Below are 17295 nucleotides of genomic sequence, written 5' to 3'. Positions count from 1 at the left end.
TGCTACCTCCTATGATACACTATGTATCACAGGAAATACATAGAAAATTACTTTTACAATATTTAGGCAGGTTAGTCTGCTACTTGAAGGAAAACACGTCCGCAGGATAAAATGAAAGCTTTGAGATGGTGCATAAGTGGAAAAACGAAATGAGGCGAGAAATGGGACCGATAATCTTTATACGGGCAAAAGATTAGAATATATTTGCGTCAAAGAATTCGGTTCTCTGAAGATGAAAACTGAAATCCAGAGACACTAACTGTCTTAAATCAGGAACTGGGTAGTCTTAAATCGCCTGGATAAGAAGGCTCAGAGAGCTTCAAAGCCCCCGTGGAAAAGATTATTTTCTTTTTAGCTTCTTTGTCTACTGCAATTAATACTGCTTGGTGCGCACTGTCAACTCTTAAAGGAAAATTTGCCATCCAGCCCCCTTAGCCCACTGGCATGCACTTTAATTCTGCACAAATGTGTTCCGGTTATCTTTTTGCCCCAAATTCCCTCCAGAACTTAAAAATCCCGCTCAAGCCTTTCAAGATGCATTGTCTCAAAGCCCAGCCGCAAGGCAGGGGTATCACCACACCCTCCTACAGATCAATTTCAGCCAAGCCCGGAACGTACGTAATGATTTCTTTACAAAGAAAACAAAAATAGTCAGATAGCAATCGAGGCAGTTTTCCAAGGATTTTTGTCCAGCGGCCAGTTTTACCGACCCTTTCCGGAGCCGCCTTCCCTCCTTTGGAAGGGCTGGCATCCTTTCGGTCCGCCCAGGCCACCCGGCTCCGCGCAGCATCCATCCTCGCGGGTCGCGGCCCGGCCTCAGCGGCCGACCAATGGCTGATGCCTTTCGCCTCAGCATCCCGCCTTTCGATGCCACAATAACCAATAGAAATGGCCATGTGGAGCCAACAGCCAATGGGAGTCTGGAGAGGTGGAGATCCCCGCGGTGCAAGCTGGGCCTCCTCTCCGTTGCCCGGGAGCCGAAGCCGCCGAGCCGCCGCCCGTAGCCGCGGTCCGTGTTACAGTAAGTGAGTTCCAACTCCCCGCACCCCTAGTCGGCAGCGTCTCCGTACTCCCGGCTGCTCCGACCGCAGCTCCAGGTTGGACTCCGGGATTGGGGTGATGATCTAGACAGGAGCGGGAGACGCCGGCTTGGAGAGTGAGGGACGGGCCGCGACCTAGAGAGAAGGTCTACGGCCGGGGGATGGACGCGATGGGGGCGGGGCAGGGCGGGGCGGCTGATGCGGCTTTGGGGAGGAGCAGGGTAAAGTTGGCAGAGTGGGGGTGTGTTAGCCCTGAAAAGCAGGAGGAAAGCATGTGCAGGCTGATCCAGAGAAGAGCGAAGTTACCAGAAAGAAACCTCTGGAGGCTGGTGGAGATCAGGGTGGGGAAGGAGGGCACGGGAGCCTTTCAGAGTCTCAGGAATCTAGGGTGTTATTATCACACTGCCGTTCAAGAGCACTTTGGCTCTCAGGATGCGAACTACTTTTATACATGGTATGAAACGAATAAAGGGAGTTAGCAAAACCTACTTGTTGGCATGACTGAGTTGGGGTGGGTGGGGACAGACACCCTTTGCTTCGCGCTGGGTGAACAAGGGGAAAGTGTTTCCCAGTGTGAAGGGTTGGTTCAGTTCACCCGAATGTAAATTCTTATTCACTTCATGGGCCTGAAAAGTAATGGCATCTGTTGGTAACAAGTTACTAGCGGCAATATTCCCCCTTGCCCCGCCGCCTGGGAGGGGTGCAGTGAGTAGCAGATTTATTGTGAGGATTAATTTTACGGAGATGTTTGAACCTATGTTTGGTGAATGGAGTGGAGTTGGTGTGGAGGGAGGTTTTATGAAGGTGATTACTTTTAGGGCCGATTTTGTGTGTGTGTGTGTGTGTGTGTGTGTGTGTGTGTGTGTGTGTGTGTGTGTGTGTGTTTTCTGTCATGGACCAGCCCCTGTCTGAAGTTTGAGGGTCTTACCTCTTCACCCATGCAGAGTATGTTTGACCACATGCGTGTTTATAACCAACCGTGCATCTGGGATTAGATGCATTTGGGATCAAAAGTCGTCCTTGAGGGCTTGAGAGATAGATCAGCAGTTAGAGCAGTGACTGCTCTTCCAGAGGACCCAGGTTTGATTCCCAGCAGTCATATGGATAGCTCACAACTGTCTGTAACTCCAGTTCCAGGGGATCCAACACTCTCTTCTGGCCGACCTGGGCACCAGGAACATACCTAGTATACAGACATACATTCAGGCAAAACATTCACATAACTAACTATCTAAAAATAAAAATTTAAAACATCATCATTTAAATGATGGAGAGCTATGGATATCAAGGAAAAAGGCAAGAGGAGGTTTCATTTCTCCTATGCTTTTAGATCTGGATTCTTTCTAGCCTCTTTCCACACTCCAATTTTATATTACCATTTATGATATTTCACCCTGTGACTAGTTGCCTAGTGATTAGTCTGTTTACTAAAATGTATGACAGGGCCTCGGGGTGGAGGTGGTGCACACACCTTTAATCCCAGCATTTGGGAGGCAGAGGCAGGTGGATCTCTGTGAGTTGAAGGCCAGCCTCATCTACAGATTGAGTGCCAGGACTACACAGAGAAACTGTGTCTCAAAAAAACCAAAACAAAACAAAACAAAAAACAGGAAAGACTGATTTGCTTTGGTTCTTTAAGTTGATAAGCTGTCATTCAGGTGTCAAATCAGTTGATGCCTTTGGAAAAGAGCTATTTCCAAAGCTGTTTCTCTTCAACGTCACAGAACTAATTTCTTAAGATGTGCTAGTACACTCAGGCAGTCCCTCCGGGTCCTCTGTTCTGTTGTCAACTCAGGGGGCTGTGGAGGACCCTTCTTTGCCTTACAACTCAATATTCCACCTTTTCCCCTCCAACTCCACCCTTCGCGTTGGCCTCTACCTACTGGAACTCACTAGCACAGCCCCAACTTTGCGTCTTTCTAACTCAGTCTCATGATGTCTGGTAACTAACTAAAACTCTCACCTTTTCCTGACAGACCTCACGCAGCTGGGCCGTATCGTTTGCATCCAGCTTTCCAAATCAAAAACGTTGAAATCCCTGCAGGTTCTCCTTCTCAGACTCCACATTTAATCCATCACCAAGTCTGGCTTATTTCACTTAGCTCTCCAGCATCAGTGTGAAGCTCTGTATCCCTAGTTATGGCACGGTAGCTCAACCTCCAGTTCTTGGGTTGAGAAGGACCTTCTTCAGAAAGGCCATGCCTAGGTGCTTTACCCTTCCTGAAGAGCCTTGCTTTCCATAAGAAACCTACCCATGATTGCAGCTTCCAGCCGGCTCAGCCTCACAGAGCACTTACTGATGCTCACAGCCAGCATACTCATCTCCAACCAATACTAATGTAATGTAAGGCGTATTTATTTTTCAATAAGCATACAAAAGTATAAGCAGGTAAACTTAATTTTAATATATGGTTAACTGAATAATCGAAAATACTGTTTCAACACATAATCAGTCTAGAAAAGATTGCTAAAGAGATTGGTTTTGTGTGTGTGTGTGTGTGTGTATGTGTGTGTGTGTGTGTATTGAGTGTTCAAAAGCTCATGTGGTATGTGAGTAAAAGTTTTTGGTTATACCGTACAAAGAAAATGAATTTCATTGCCTTGTCTTTTCTCCTCCTCACTTTCTTTAGACCTGTCCCACCATTTCCATCATATAGAAAATTATACCTAGATTCCAGCCCCTGTTAAACCATTTACAGGTGCAGCTTCTTCTATTGAAAGAAGCCCTTCTTCACTGCCGCCTTTCCCACTGCCGTTCAAATCACGCTCCGCCCACATTACGCTGTGCTTCACCTCTAGGGGTACCTGCAGACAGAAAGGGAGCCCCGTCCCCTCTGGAGTCCTGCCAGCCGCTCCCGGAACTAACCTTGCCTCTTATTTCACCGCCATTGCTTCCTTTTACCACCAGCAGCTGTGTCCCATTGTGTTATTTTTCTCCTCTTGGCTCAGAGCTTATTAACGTGGCTGAATCTGTGGTTTCTTACTCAATTAAAAAAAAAAAAATCTAATTTATCCAATGTACCATGTCTGACATTTGGTGGATGTTGAACAAGAGTCTTATGGACCAATGAAACAATAGTCCATGATGTTTTCATTTGATTGACTAAACTTTTGGGAATACATACTACACTGTATGCTTTCATTTGCTTGACTATTTTAAATGGTTCTCATAAAAGAAGCTGGTTATGCCAGAGATGTGAAGGCTAGCATTTGCTTTGGTGTGACTGATTGTGTTAAAATCATACTTGAAAATCCAACATAGTTTAAAAAGTTTTAGTATTTTAAGGTTTTATTTTAAGCAAATGTAGTTTGGTATTTCAGGAAGAAAATATTTTGTGCAAATAAAATAAACTTTTCCTGGAAATACGCAGAAGTGTGTAAATAGAGTGAGGAGACTGGATTTTTACTTTTTTTTTTTCACGTTCTCCATAGAATACGCAGTTGTAGCTTGGAAGCAAGCAGGGCTGTGGCTGTCCACCTCCACCTCATCACTCCATACTGTTTCCCTTTTTTGAGGAGACAGAGCTCCATGATTCCATTTTTCACTCATAGTTTCTTTTAGTTTTCTTGTCCTGTTACCTCCCAGCAGCCGAGGTTACCAGGGAGCGATGTTTTATACACAGAAACTCAGCACAGAGTTTTGTTAGGGCATGCACAGAGCTTTGGTTTTATACCCTTGGACCGTAGATCCCCATGAGCCCGGCGGTCGCTGTGACAGTCCGCATACACAGTGAGCTCTATGGATCGCAGCATACTTTACGATCCATATGAACCTGGTTATGAAGCAGGCATTCCAGCACTGAAGGAATTCTCGGTATGTTATTTCCTGACCAGTTATGTGTAACCTGTATGGGTTGGGATACAGTTTACTTTTAGATAAAAAGAGGAATGTTTTACAATAGATAGTTTCCTGGCATTGCTGTGGTAGTGCTCTTGGCTATTTTTAGGAATGTAATTATTCTTACAGATTGAATTAGATTTAGCTGATTATTTTTATTTATTTATTTATTTATTTATTTATTTTTTACCTAATGAAATACATAAACCTTGCCAGGCATGGTGGCATAGCCTTTAATCCCAGCACTCTGGGAAACACAGGCAGGTGGATCTCTGTGAGTTTGAGGCCAATCTGGTCTACAAAGCAAGTCCAAGACAGCCAGGGCTACACAGAGAAACCCTGTCTTGAAAAACCAAAGGTGGGCGGGGGTGGGGGGGAGAAAAAGAAATACATAAAGCATTCCAGCCACCCCTCATTGACAGGAGATACAGGTAAAACACCTGGCAACTGATTCATTCTTGGTCACAGTGGCTAGTTTAAATGAGTTGGAAGCCCACATAGGGAATATAAAATTTCAGGGTTCTGTTAAGCTACACATTTTTAAAAGTTGAAAATAGATATTTTATACAGTATATTCTGATTATGTTTCTCCTTCTCCCACCTGCTCTTATATCCTCCCTTCTTCCCCTGTCATCCAAATCCATACCCTTTCCTTCTCTCTCTTATTAGAAAACAGGCATCTAAAAAAAAAAAATAATAATAAAATAAGATAAAAAAAATCAAATCAACCAGAGCAGGAAAAACCACAAGAAACACATAAAGAGGCAGACACACATATTCATACACAGAGAAATCCATAAAAACACAAAATTGGAGGAAACCATATATACACACAAAAGACCTTTAAGGTAAACAAACACAAACAAAAGTCCTGACAAAGCATTATGGGACAGAGGACCCCAGAGATGCCGTTGAGTTTGTTTTGGTTGGTTGTCTACTGCTGGACATGAGGCCTGCCCTTAAGACTCGTTTGTATACCTAGTAACTGTTGGAGAAAACTGATTTTTCCTTTGCAAACATTTCTCAATCGGAGATTGCTTCTGGGGTAGGGACTGGAGCGTGTGTCCACTTACCCTCTCAGTGCTGGGACTCTGTCAGGCCCAGAGCTGTGCAGGCCTGTACATGCTGCTACAGCCTCCCCGAGTTTGTGTGTGCTTTGGTCCTGCTGTGTTTCACTGTTGTCTTCCGTCCCCTCTGGCACTTACAGTCTTTCTGCCTCCTTTTGCAGAGAGTTCCCCGAGCCCAAAGTGGGAGGGATCTGATGGAGATATTCCATTTAGGACCAAGTGTTCCAAAATCTCTCGCTCTCTCCACATTGTCAAGTTGTGGGTCTTTGTATTTGTTCCTGTCCACTGCAGGAAGAAGCTTCTTTGATAATGGTTGAATAAAACACTGACTGATCTTTGAGTATAGCAGATTGTCATTAGAAGTCATTTTCTTGCTATGTTTCATTAGGCTACGTATCTTTTTTTAAGGAGAGGAAGTAATTACGTTTATTTAATGCCTAAGCCAGCTGTGGTGGCTCACACTTGTAATCCCATCACTTGGGATGCAGCAGTAGGAATGAAGGCCATCTTCCGCTACCTAGTGATGATCAGCCTGGGCTACCTGAGATAGCTTGCCTCCAAACCAGAGTATTAGTCAAGTACAAATTACAGACATATACGCAGGCGAACTTCACTTTGTCTGAAGCCCTATTAGATTTCTCAGTTATTTAAAATAAACCCATAAAAATTTCGGATAGTAAATAAAAGAGTATTTCCACTGCTAATAAGGCCTATCTAGACAGAAGAACAGACCTGAAGAATAGAGTGACTGGGTGCATTGTAAGAGAATTAATTCAATCTGAAGTGTTTGTTTGAAAAGGTGGCCTTCCTGGTGAGACCAGATTGAGGGAGCCACTGGTAGGACGTTGTAGGTGGAGAATGAAGCCAGTACAAGGATTGGCGGGTGGGGAGCACAGAAGGGCCACTTATCTTAGGGGAAAGAAACGAGAGCAGTGTCATGACATGGTCAGGCAAAGAAGCAGAGTGTGAACTCTTAGACACACTTGAGTTTAAGGACTCAGATGGTCTCAGGGAGCCACTGAAGTGGATTGAGCTGCTGTCGTAATCCCTGCTCCCAGTTGCTGTTTCTGGTGCTGCGTGAGGAATCAACTGTGGGAATGAAAGGTGGCCATCAGCAGCCAGTGCAGAGGTCCAGCTGAGAAAAGATGGACTCAGACTCGGGCTGTACAGATGGCAAGAAGTGGGTAGATCTACAAAACAGTGCTTGCAGGGTAAACAGGTTTTGTATGACTCAGAGATGTGAGGAGAGAAGGACCCAGGTGAACTTAGATTTGTAACTGGAGTCATTTAATAGAGAGAGGCCCCTTAGAGAGGTCAGGAGAAAAGGTAAGAGGTGAGGGTGGAATGGAGGCACTTAAATTTTGAACATGTAAATTTGAAATGATTTGTTCAATAGGAAGAGGGGATATTTGAGTTTGAAAGTCAGTCTTAGAGATGACCTAAGGAGAGAGTATAGAAAAAAGAAAAGCCAGGGTGGCTGGTACATTAGGTGTTTAAACATTTGGGCATCAGGTAGAAAAGAGAATGTTTTCTGGAGGAAGGCAGTAATGCTGTAAGGTCGGGTCAGAATGGGGTGGACGTTAGCTGTTGGATTTAGGACGGTGACTGTTACTGGTGATGCTGGAAAAAGCTGTCTATGGAAAACCTGACTAGTGTAGGTTTCAAAGCAAATGGTTGCAGGTGGACAGAATGTTCCAGATTACATGTGACTCTCCAGCATCTTGTACTCGGAAACTTGTACTATAGGACAAGCAGCACGTGGAGTCAGGCAGCCTCTCTATCAGGGCAGCTCCATGGCTGCAGCCAGTAGAGGGCGCGGTAGCTGGAGTACATACTTGGGGCACCAAGAGAATGAGAAGGAAGCCAGGTGAAAGATTGAGTTTTCCAGCATTAGCCTGGCAGAATGGCTCCCTCAAAGAAGGGTGGCGAGAAGAAGGTCCCTTCCGCCATGAAACAAGGTGGTGACCCGAGAGCACACCATCAGCATTCACAAACGCATCCATGGAGTGGGCTTCAAGAAGTGTGCTCCTCGGGCACTCAAAGAAATTCAGAAATTTGCCATGAAGGAGATGGGGACTCCAGATGTGCACGTAGACACCAAGGTCAACAAAGATGTATGGGCCCAAGGAATGAGGAGTGTTCCATATCGCATCCGAGTACATTTGTCCAGAAGCAAAATGAAGATGAGGACTCATCAAACAAGCTCTACACATTGGTAACTTATGTGCCTGTTGTCACATTCAAGAATCTACAGACGGTCTACGTGGATGAAAACTAACCTGCTGAATGTCAAATAAAGTTAGAGAACTGCCAAAAAAAATTGAGTTTTCAAACAGGGTAGAAAAGTCTTGAGGATTACCAGAACTGGGAGGGTGAAATGTGGGGTAGTTCCAGGTGGTGTGGGGCTTACTAAGGAATGAAAATGAGGTAACTGCTAGAATGCACATTCTATACAGGAGGGGATTTTATTGTTCATAGAGGTCAAAATATCTTTAATAAGAGAATGACCAGGACAAATGACTCCCAGGCAACACAGAAAGTTAAAAGCCAGAGAAGCAGTATTCCAAGAGTTCTAGAGAAACTGACCTGACCTGGAATTCTGAACCCCTGAAAGTGTTAAGTATGAAGACAGAAAAGGACTTAGAGCTTTTCCTCCCTAACTGCACACACAGCGTCCCCTCCCTAACTGCACATACAGCGTCCCCTCCCTAACTGCACATACAGCATCCCCTCCCTAACTGCACATACAGCATCTCCTCCCTAACTGCACATACAGCATCCCCTCCCTAACTGCACATACAGCGTCCCCTCCCTAACTGCACATACAGCGTCCCCTCCCTAACTGCACACACAGCATCTCCTCCCTAACTGCACATACAGCATCTCCTCCCTAACTGCACATACAGCGTCCCCTCCCTAACTGCACATACAGCATCCCCTCCCTAACTGCACATACAGCGTCCCCTCCCTAACTGCACACACAGCATCTCCTCCCTAACTGCACATACAGCATCCCCTCCCTAACTGCACATACAGCGTCCCCTCCCTAACTGCACATACAGCATCCCCTCCCTAACTGCACATACAGCATCCCCTCCCTAACTGCACATACAGCGTCCCCTCCCTAACTGCACACACAGCATCTCCTCCCTAACTGCACATACAGCATCCCCTCCCTAACTGCACATACAGGTCCCCTCCCTAACTGCACATACAGCATCCCCTCCCTAACTGCACATACAGCGTCCCCTCCCTAACTGCACATACAGCGTCCCCTCCCTAACTGCACATACAGCATCTCCTCCCTAACTGCACACACAGCATCTCCTCCCTAACTGCACATACAGCATCCCCTCCCTAACTGCACATACAGCATCCCCTCCCTAACTGCACACACAGCGTCCCCTCCCTAACTGCACATATAGCATCCCCTCCCTAACTGCACATACAGCATCTCCTCCCTAACTGCACACACAGCATTTCCTCCCTAACTGCACATACAGCATCTCCTCCCTAACTGCACATACAGCATCTCCTCCCTAACTGCACATACAGCGTCTCCTCCCTAACTGCACATACAGCGTCCCCTCCCTAACTGCACATACAGCGTCCCCTCCCTAACTGCACATACAGCATCTCCTCCCTAACTGCACATACAGCGTCCCCTCCCTAACTGCACATACAGCGTCCCCTCCCTAACTGCACATACAGCATCCCCTCCCTAACTGCACATATAGCATCCCCTCCCTAACTGCACATACAGCGTCCCCTCCCTAACTGCACATACAGCATCCCCTCCCTAACTGCACATATAGCATCCCCTCCCTAACTGCACATACAGCATCCCCTCCCTAACTGCACATATAGCATCCCCTCCCTAACTGCACATACAGCGTCCCCTCCCTAACTGCACATACAGCGTCCCCTCCCTAACTGCACATACAGCATCTCCTCCCTAACTGCACACACAGCATCTCCTCCCTAACTGCACATACAGCGTCCCCTCCCTAACTGCACATACAGCATCCCCTCCCTAACTGCACATACAGCATCCCCTCCCTAACTGCACACACAGCGTCCCCTCCCTAACTGCACATACAGCATCCCCTCCCTAACTGCACATACAGCATCTCCTCCCTAACTGCACACACAGCATCTCCTCCCTAACTGCACATACAGCATCCCCTCCCTAACTGCACACACAGCATCCCCTCCCTAACTGCACATACAGCGTCCCCTCCCTAACTGCACATATAGCATCCCCTCCCTAACTGCACATACAGCGTCCCCTCCCTAACTGCACATACAGCATCTCCTCCCTAACTGCACATACAGCGTCCCCTCTCTAACTGCACATACAGCGTCCCCTCCCTAACTGCACATATAGCATCCCCTCCCTAACTGCACATACAGCGTCCCCTCCCTAACTGCACATACAGCATCCCCTCCCTAACTGCACATACAGCGTCCCCTCCCTAACTGCACATACAGCGTCCCCTCCCTAACTGCACATATAGCGTCCCCTCCCTAACTGCACATACAGCATCTCCTCCCTAACTGCACATACAGCGTCCCCTCCCTAACTGCACATACAGCATCCCCTCCCTAACTGCACATACAGCGTCCCCTCCCTAACTGCACATACAGCATCCCCTCCCTAACTGCACATACAGCGTCCCCTCCCTAACTGCACATACAGCGTCCCCTCCCTAACTGCACATACAGCGTCCCCTCCCTAACTGCACATATAGCATCTCCTCCCTAACTGCACATACAGCATCCCCTCCCTAACTGCACATACAGCATCCCCTCCCTAACTGCACATACAGCATCTCCTCCCTAACTGCACATACAGCGTCCCCTCCCTAACTGCACATACAGCATCTCCTCCCTAACTGCACATACAGCATCCCCTCCCTAACTGCACATACAGCGTCCCCTCCCTAACTGCACATACAGCATCTCCTCCCTAACTGCACATACAGCATCTCCTCCCTAACTGCACATACAGCGTCCCCTCTCTAACTGCACATACAGCGTCTCCTCCCTAACTGCACATACAGCATCTCCTCCCTAACTGCACATACAGCATCTCCTCCCTAACTGCACACACAGCATCTCCTCCCTAACTGCACATACAGCGTCCCCTCTCTAACTGCACATACAGCGTCTCCTCCCTAACTGCACATACAGCATCTCCTCCCTAACTGCACATACAGCATCTCCTCCCTAACTGCACATACAGCGTCCCCTCTCTAACTGCACATACAGCGTCTCCTCCCTAACTGCACATACAGCATCTCCTCCCTAACTGCACATACAGCATCTCCTCCCTAACTGCACATACAGCATCTCCTCCCTAACTGCACATACAGCATCTCCTCCCTAACTGCACATACAGCGTCCCCTCCCTAACTGCACATACAGCGTCCCCTCCCTAACTGCACATACAGCATCTCCTCCCTAACTGCACATACAGCATCTCCTCCCTAACTGCACATACAGCATCTCCTCCCTAACTGCACATACAGCATCCCCTCCCTAACTGCACATACAGCATCTCCTCCCTAACTGCACATACAGCGTCCCCTCTCTAACTGCACATACAGCGTCTCCTCCCTAACTGCACATACAGCATCTCCTCCCTAACTGCACATACAGCATCTCCTCCCTAACTGCACATACAGCATCTCCTCCCTAACTGCACATACAGCATCTCCTCCCTAACTGCACACACAGCATCTCCTCCCTAACTGCACATACAGCGTCCCCTCTCTAACTGCACATACAGCGTCTCCTCCCTAACTGCACATACAGCATCTCCTCCCTAACTGCACATACAGCATCTCCTCCCTAACTGCACATACAGCGTCCCCTCCCTAACTGCACATACAGCGTCTCCTCCCTAACTGCACATACAGCGTCCCCTCCCTAACTGCACATACAGCGTCCCCTCCCTAACTGCACATACAGCGTCCCCTCCCTAACCGCACATACAGCATCTCCTCCCTAACTGCACATACAGCGTCCCCTCTCTAACTGCACATACAGCGTCCCCTCCCTAACTGCACATACAGCGTCCCCTCCCTAACCGCACATACAGCATCTCCTCCCTAACTGCACATACAGCGTCCCCTCCCTAACTGCACATACAGCGTCCCCTCTCTAACTGCACATACAGCGTCCCCTCCCTAACTGCACATACAGCGTCCCCTCCCTAACCGCACATACAGCATCTCCTCCCTAACTGCACATACAGCGTCCCCTCCCTAACTGCACATACAGCGTCCCCTCCCTAACTGCACATACAGCGTCCCCTCCCTAACTGCACATACAGCATCCCCTCCCTAACTGCACATACAGCATCCCCTCCCTAACTGCACATACAGCATCCCCTCCCTAACTGCACATACAGCGTCCCCTCCCTAACTGCACATACAGCATCCCCTCCCTCACTGCACATATAGCATCTCCTCCCCAACTGCACATACAGTTGGAGTAGGAAATTCAAGACTAATGTCAGAAGAAGGATGGAGTGGGTTCAGGCTATTGCTAGCATTAAAAGCTAGTATTTGTTAGGGATATAGTAACAGACATTTTTTTTCCTCTCAGCAAAAGAAGGTTAATTTTATATTCTAAAATATAAAGCTTAAAAATTATCATGTAGATGAATGTCACAGCCATCTAAAATGAGAGTGAGTTAAATCCTCATAATCCAAAAACGGCAATTCAGTAGTCCCCCTTGCCTTCAGGGACTATGTTCTTTAGCCTCCACCTGAAATTGGGGATGGTGTAAAACCAAGTCTATATTTTTCTGGTTTATATCCATAGGATAAAGTATACCTTATGAGCTAAGCATTATGATTAGCAATAAGAATGCAATTATAAATACTGTAATAGCTCTGCCTCCTCTACTTCTTCTCTCTCTCCCTTTTCTCCTTATGCTTCTCCCCCATGCTCATTTAATAAATTCTGCATAACATAAAACAAAACAAAAAAACCTTAATAAAGTTATGTAAGTACAGTCTTTTTCTTGGACTATCTTGTACTATAGGTTTTAGTCTATAATAGTCTTTGGTTTCGTTTCCTTTCCTTTATTGAGAACTTACAACTTTTTCAATCAACAGAAGAAGGGTGTCCCTTTATACATCCAGATTGCAGCATCATTGATACTATGCTTTAGAACCATCGCTAAATAAGGTATTGCTTAAACATAAGCATCGTGGTTCAGTGGAGCTGACCTGGTAGCCAGGCTGGCTGTTACATGAGTAATGGTCGGGTAGCATATACAGTGTGCGCACTCTGGGCAGATAGATGATTCACATCCCAAGCAGGACAGAGTGGAAAGACTTGAGAGGGTACCATGCTGCTAAGAATACTGTTGCAATTTAGAATTGCATGTTGTTTATTCCTGGACTCTCCCGTTTAATAATTTTGGACCCAGTTGACCATGGATGATGGAAAACTAAACATAAAAAGTAAAAGCCTTGCCTGGCGTGGTGGCGCATGCCTTTAACCCCAGCACTCGGGAGGCAGAGGTAGGTGGATCAATGTGGGTTCAAGGTCAGCCTGGTCTACAAAGTGAGTCCAGGACAGCCAAGGCTACTCAGAGAGAAACACTGGCTCAAAAAAGAAAAAAAAAGTATAAGTCTTTAAAACACTTGTGGGGAACTAGGCGTGGTGGCACACGTCTTTAATCCCAGCAATCGGGAGGCAGAGGCAAGTGGATCTCTGTGAGTTCGAGGCCAGTTGGTCTACAAAGCGAGTCCAGGACAGCTAAGGCTACACAGAGAAACCCTGTCTCAAAAAACCAAAACCAAACCAAACCAAATTAACCAACCAAACAAACAAAAAACTAACAACATTTGTGGGGGAGGAGGAGTTGGATAACAGTGTGGGAATCCCACGCAGTTTAATTGCAAGTACTTGGGGGGAGGGAAGAGTGCTGGTCTGTGTTTTCTTCCCCCTTGTCAATGGCTGAGGTCCAGGAGCTACATCACTTTGTGGATAAAAACGGTGTATCTTTACCTTACATAATTAACCTTAACATTATCAGCATTCAAATGAACTAGACTTAATTGTGCGATAGTTACAGTTTTCTAGTAGTTGCTGTTAGTAGTCTCACTGTATGGATGGCAGAGGGGACAAATCAGGCTGGCGTTTATTTACTTTTGGTGCATATACATGTGTGTGCATGTGGAGACCAGAGACTGACAAGATGTCTTCCTCAATTGCTCTTTACCTTTTTGTTTGAGGCAGGTATCTGTCACTGAACCTGGAGCTCACCAGTTTGCCTAGGCTGGCTGCACAGCACACCCCAGGGTCCCTCCTGTCTCTGCAGCTTCAGTGTCAGGATATTGGAATGGATCAGCAGTGGAGTTGTCGAGTAGAACTCTGAGTACTTGGGAGAAAACTCCCAGAAAACGAGATAAGAGTCTTGTGACCTCAGTCTTCTTCAAAACACTTGTCCTTGGAATGTTTTTTTTTTTTTTTTTTTTTTCTCCTCCCAGGTATAGCGGACAGGAGTAAGTTTACTTCAGAGTAGTCATTACAATTGGCTAATATTTGTTCATATGCCATTATGGGAAAAGCATATTTGTTTATTTCTTTTGCCATGTGGGGCTTGCCCTTGTGGTTGCACACTTTACTCATGTGACTCTTTGTAGCCCTCAGAGTCTAAACTGTTTGATGTTCTGAGTGAAGCTGGCTATTGCCTGAGACCTTAGTCTGCCCTGTTCTCGGCCAGTTAGAGTGAGGAACACTGGGGTAACTGATAAATACCTCTGCAACTAGCTTTTCAAATGTGAGGTGCAAACTCAGGTCATTGCACTTGCATGGCAAGCCCTTTTTCTGACTGAGTCTTCTCACCAGACTTGATTTTTTTTTTTTTAATACATTAGTGCTTTGCCATCAGAACTGTTGATTTCAGATCCATTAATGAGAGTTTAACATCTTGAGGGTGGTGGACAGTGATACATCAGACTAAGGTCAAAGGGTTAAGTTTTCAGTGGAGATTTAGCTCAGTGGACGAGGATGTACTTGGCACGTGCAAGGTTCTGGCCTCCTCTCTCTGCCTCTCCTGTACGTTCAGAGAAGCATCAGCATCAGGATAACGAAGATGTTTCTCTTCACCACCTCATGCATACAGTTGCCAGCTCTTGGTGAACTTCCGTTTTGGTCTTTCTCTCGGGAGTGATTTTGAAGCAAACTTCAGACATCCTTTAATTTCATTTTATAGTATTTGAACAAATATTTCTAAAGGCAGAGATTATAACCTATACAAACTTCACAGTTGTATCTCACCCAAAGCACAGTAATTTCGTAACATTTAATACCCAGCCAGTGTTTAAGCTGAGTCACCTTATGTTCTCTTCGGCAGGTTGTTGGAGTCGCAGCAGGGATGCCACACATAGGTCGAAATCTGTTGTTAAGGCTCAGTGCACAGGCAGCTCCTTGAGCACAGATTGTTCGCTTGCAGTTTCGTCATGAAGATGTTTTAGTTTACAGTCGACACTACCTGCACCGCTTTCTGTAAATTGCCTTATATTTGGAGGCTTGATCAGAGTCAGATTTAACACTGAGGCAGGAGAATAGATTTATTTGGAGTTGTATCCCCACCGGAGGTACATGACTATGTGTCTCTGTCCTATGGTGTTTCCATTGTGAGTGGTCGTTGCTTTGTTTCTTTGTTTTGTGAGTGGTTGCAAACTGACAGAGTTCTAATTTTGGATTTTTATTATTTTCTTTCCCACTATTTGCTAAAAGTAAATCTTTTAAAAAATTTTTTATTAATTTATTCTTGTTACATCTCAATGGTTATCCCATCCTTTGTATCCTCCTATTCTTCCCTCCCTCCCATTTTCCCCTTATTCCCCTCCCCTATGACTGTTCCTGAGGGGGATTACCTCCCCCTGTATATGCTCATAGGGTATCAAGTCTCTTCTTGGTAGCCTGCTATCCTTCCTCTGAGTGCCACCAGGTCTCCCCATCCAGGGGACATGGTCAAATGTGAGGCACCAGAGTTCGTATGAAAGTCATATCCCACTCTCCACTCAACTGTGGAGAATGTTCTGACCATTGGCTAGATCTGGGTAGGGGTTTGAAGTTTACAGCCTGTATTGTCCTTGGCTGGTGCCTTAGTTTGAGCGGGACCCCTGGGCCCAAATCTGCCTATCATAATGTTCTATTTGTAGGTTTCTAGGACTCTCTGGATCCTTCTACTTTGCTATTCTCCCGTGCTTCTCTCATTTAGAGTCCCAATAGGATGTCCTCCCCTCTGTCCCAATTTCCTGGTAAGTGAAGGCTTTCATGGGACATGCCCCTTGGGCTAGTATGCAGATATAAGTGAGTATATACCATTTGAGTCTTTCTGCTTCTGGGTTAACTCACTCATTATGATCATTTCTAGCTCAATCCATTTGTCCACAAATTTCAAGAATTCCTTGTTTTTAATAGCTGAGTAGTATTTCATAGTGTATATGTACCACAGTTTCTTTATCTATTCTTCTACTGAGGGATACTTAGGCTGTTTCCATGTTCTGGGTATTATGAATAAGGCTGTTATAAACATGGTTGAGCAAATTTTCTTGTTGTGTGCTGGAGCATCTTCTGGGTATGTTCCAAGGAGTGGAATAGCTGGGTCTTGAGAAAGCCCTATTCCCAGTTTTCTGAGATAGCACAGATAGATTTCCAAAGTGGCTGTACTAGTTTGCATTCCCACCAGCAATGAAGGAGCGTTCCTCTCTCTCCACATCCTTGCCAGCATGTGGTGTCACTTGAATTTTTGATCTTAGCCATTCTGATGGGTGTAAAATGGAATCTCAGAGTTGTTTTAATTTGCATTTCCGTGATGACTAAAGACATTGAGCATTTCTTTAAGTGTTTCTCAGCCATTTGATATTCCTATGTTGAGAATTCTTTGTTTAGTTCCAAGCCCCATTTCTCAATTGGGTTATTTGGTTTTGTGGTGTTTAATTTCTTGAGTTCTTTATATATTTTGGATATTAGACCTTTGTCAAATGTAGGGTTGGTGAAGATCTTTTCCCAGTCTGTAGGCTGTCGCTTTGTTCTCTTGACAGTGTCTCCTGCCTTACAGAAGCTTCTCAGCCTCATGAGGTCCCATTTATTAATTGATGACATTAAGGCCTGGGCTGTTGATGTTCTGTTTAGGAAGTTGTCTCCTGTGCCAGTATGTTTCTGGCTCTTCTCCACTTTTTTTTCTAAGTGACTTAGTGTCTCTGGTTTTATGTTGAGGTCTTTGATCCACTTGGATTTGAGTTTTGTGCAAGGTGACAAATATGGGTCCAGTTGCATTTTTTTACACATAGACCTTCAGTTAGACCAACACCAT

The 17295-nt window shown here is 45.9% G+C and overlaps 2 protein-coding genes and 1 long non-coding RNA gene across 3 annotated transcripts in view; all 3 read left to right on the top strand.

Moving 5' to 3' along the window:
• The first annotated feature begins 907 nt into the window (after positions 1–907).
• Lca5 (lebercilin LCA5) overlaps positions 908–17295 on the top strand; it is a 46466-nt gene continuing 30078 nt past the window's right edge. Inside the window, exon 1 of the mRNA XM_051140374.1 lies at positions 908–1021. The gene's annotated coding sequence lies outside the window, so the exon portion shown is untranslated. The remainder of the gene's footprint in view (positions 1022–17295) is intronic.
• Positions 7849–8223, top strand: LOC127183864 (60S ribosomal protein L31-like). Its single transcript, XM_051139966.1, has one exon. The coding sequence runs from the start codon at positions 7849–7851 to the stop codon at positions 8221–8223; it is 375 nt and encodes a 124-aa protein (XP_050995923.1).
• LOC127184127 (uncharacterized) overlaps positions 15753–17295 on the top strand; it is a 67237-nt gene continuing 65694 nt past the window's right edge. Inside the window, exon 1 of the long non-coding RNA XR_007830101.1 lies at positions 15753–15924. This is a non-coding gene — a long non-coding RNA (uncharacterized LOC127184127). The remainder of the gene's footprint in view (positions 15925–17295) is intronic.

Source organism: Acomys russatus, chromosome 32, assembly GCF_903995435.1.
Source record: "Acomys russatus chromosome 32, mAcoRus1.1, whole genome shotgun sequence".
Lineage (NCBI taxonomy): Eukaryota > Metazoa > Chordata > Mammalia > Rodentia > Muridae > Acomys > Acomys russatus.
Note: the sequence above shows the minus strand (reverse complement) of the source record. Positions and strands in the feature narration are given on the sequence as shown.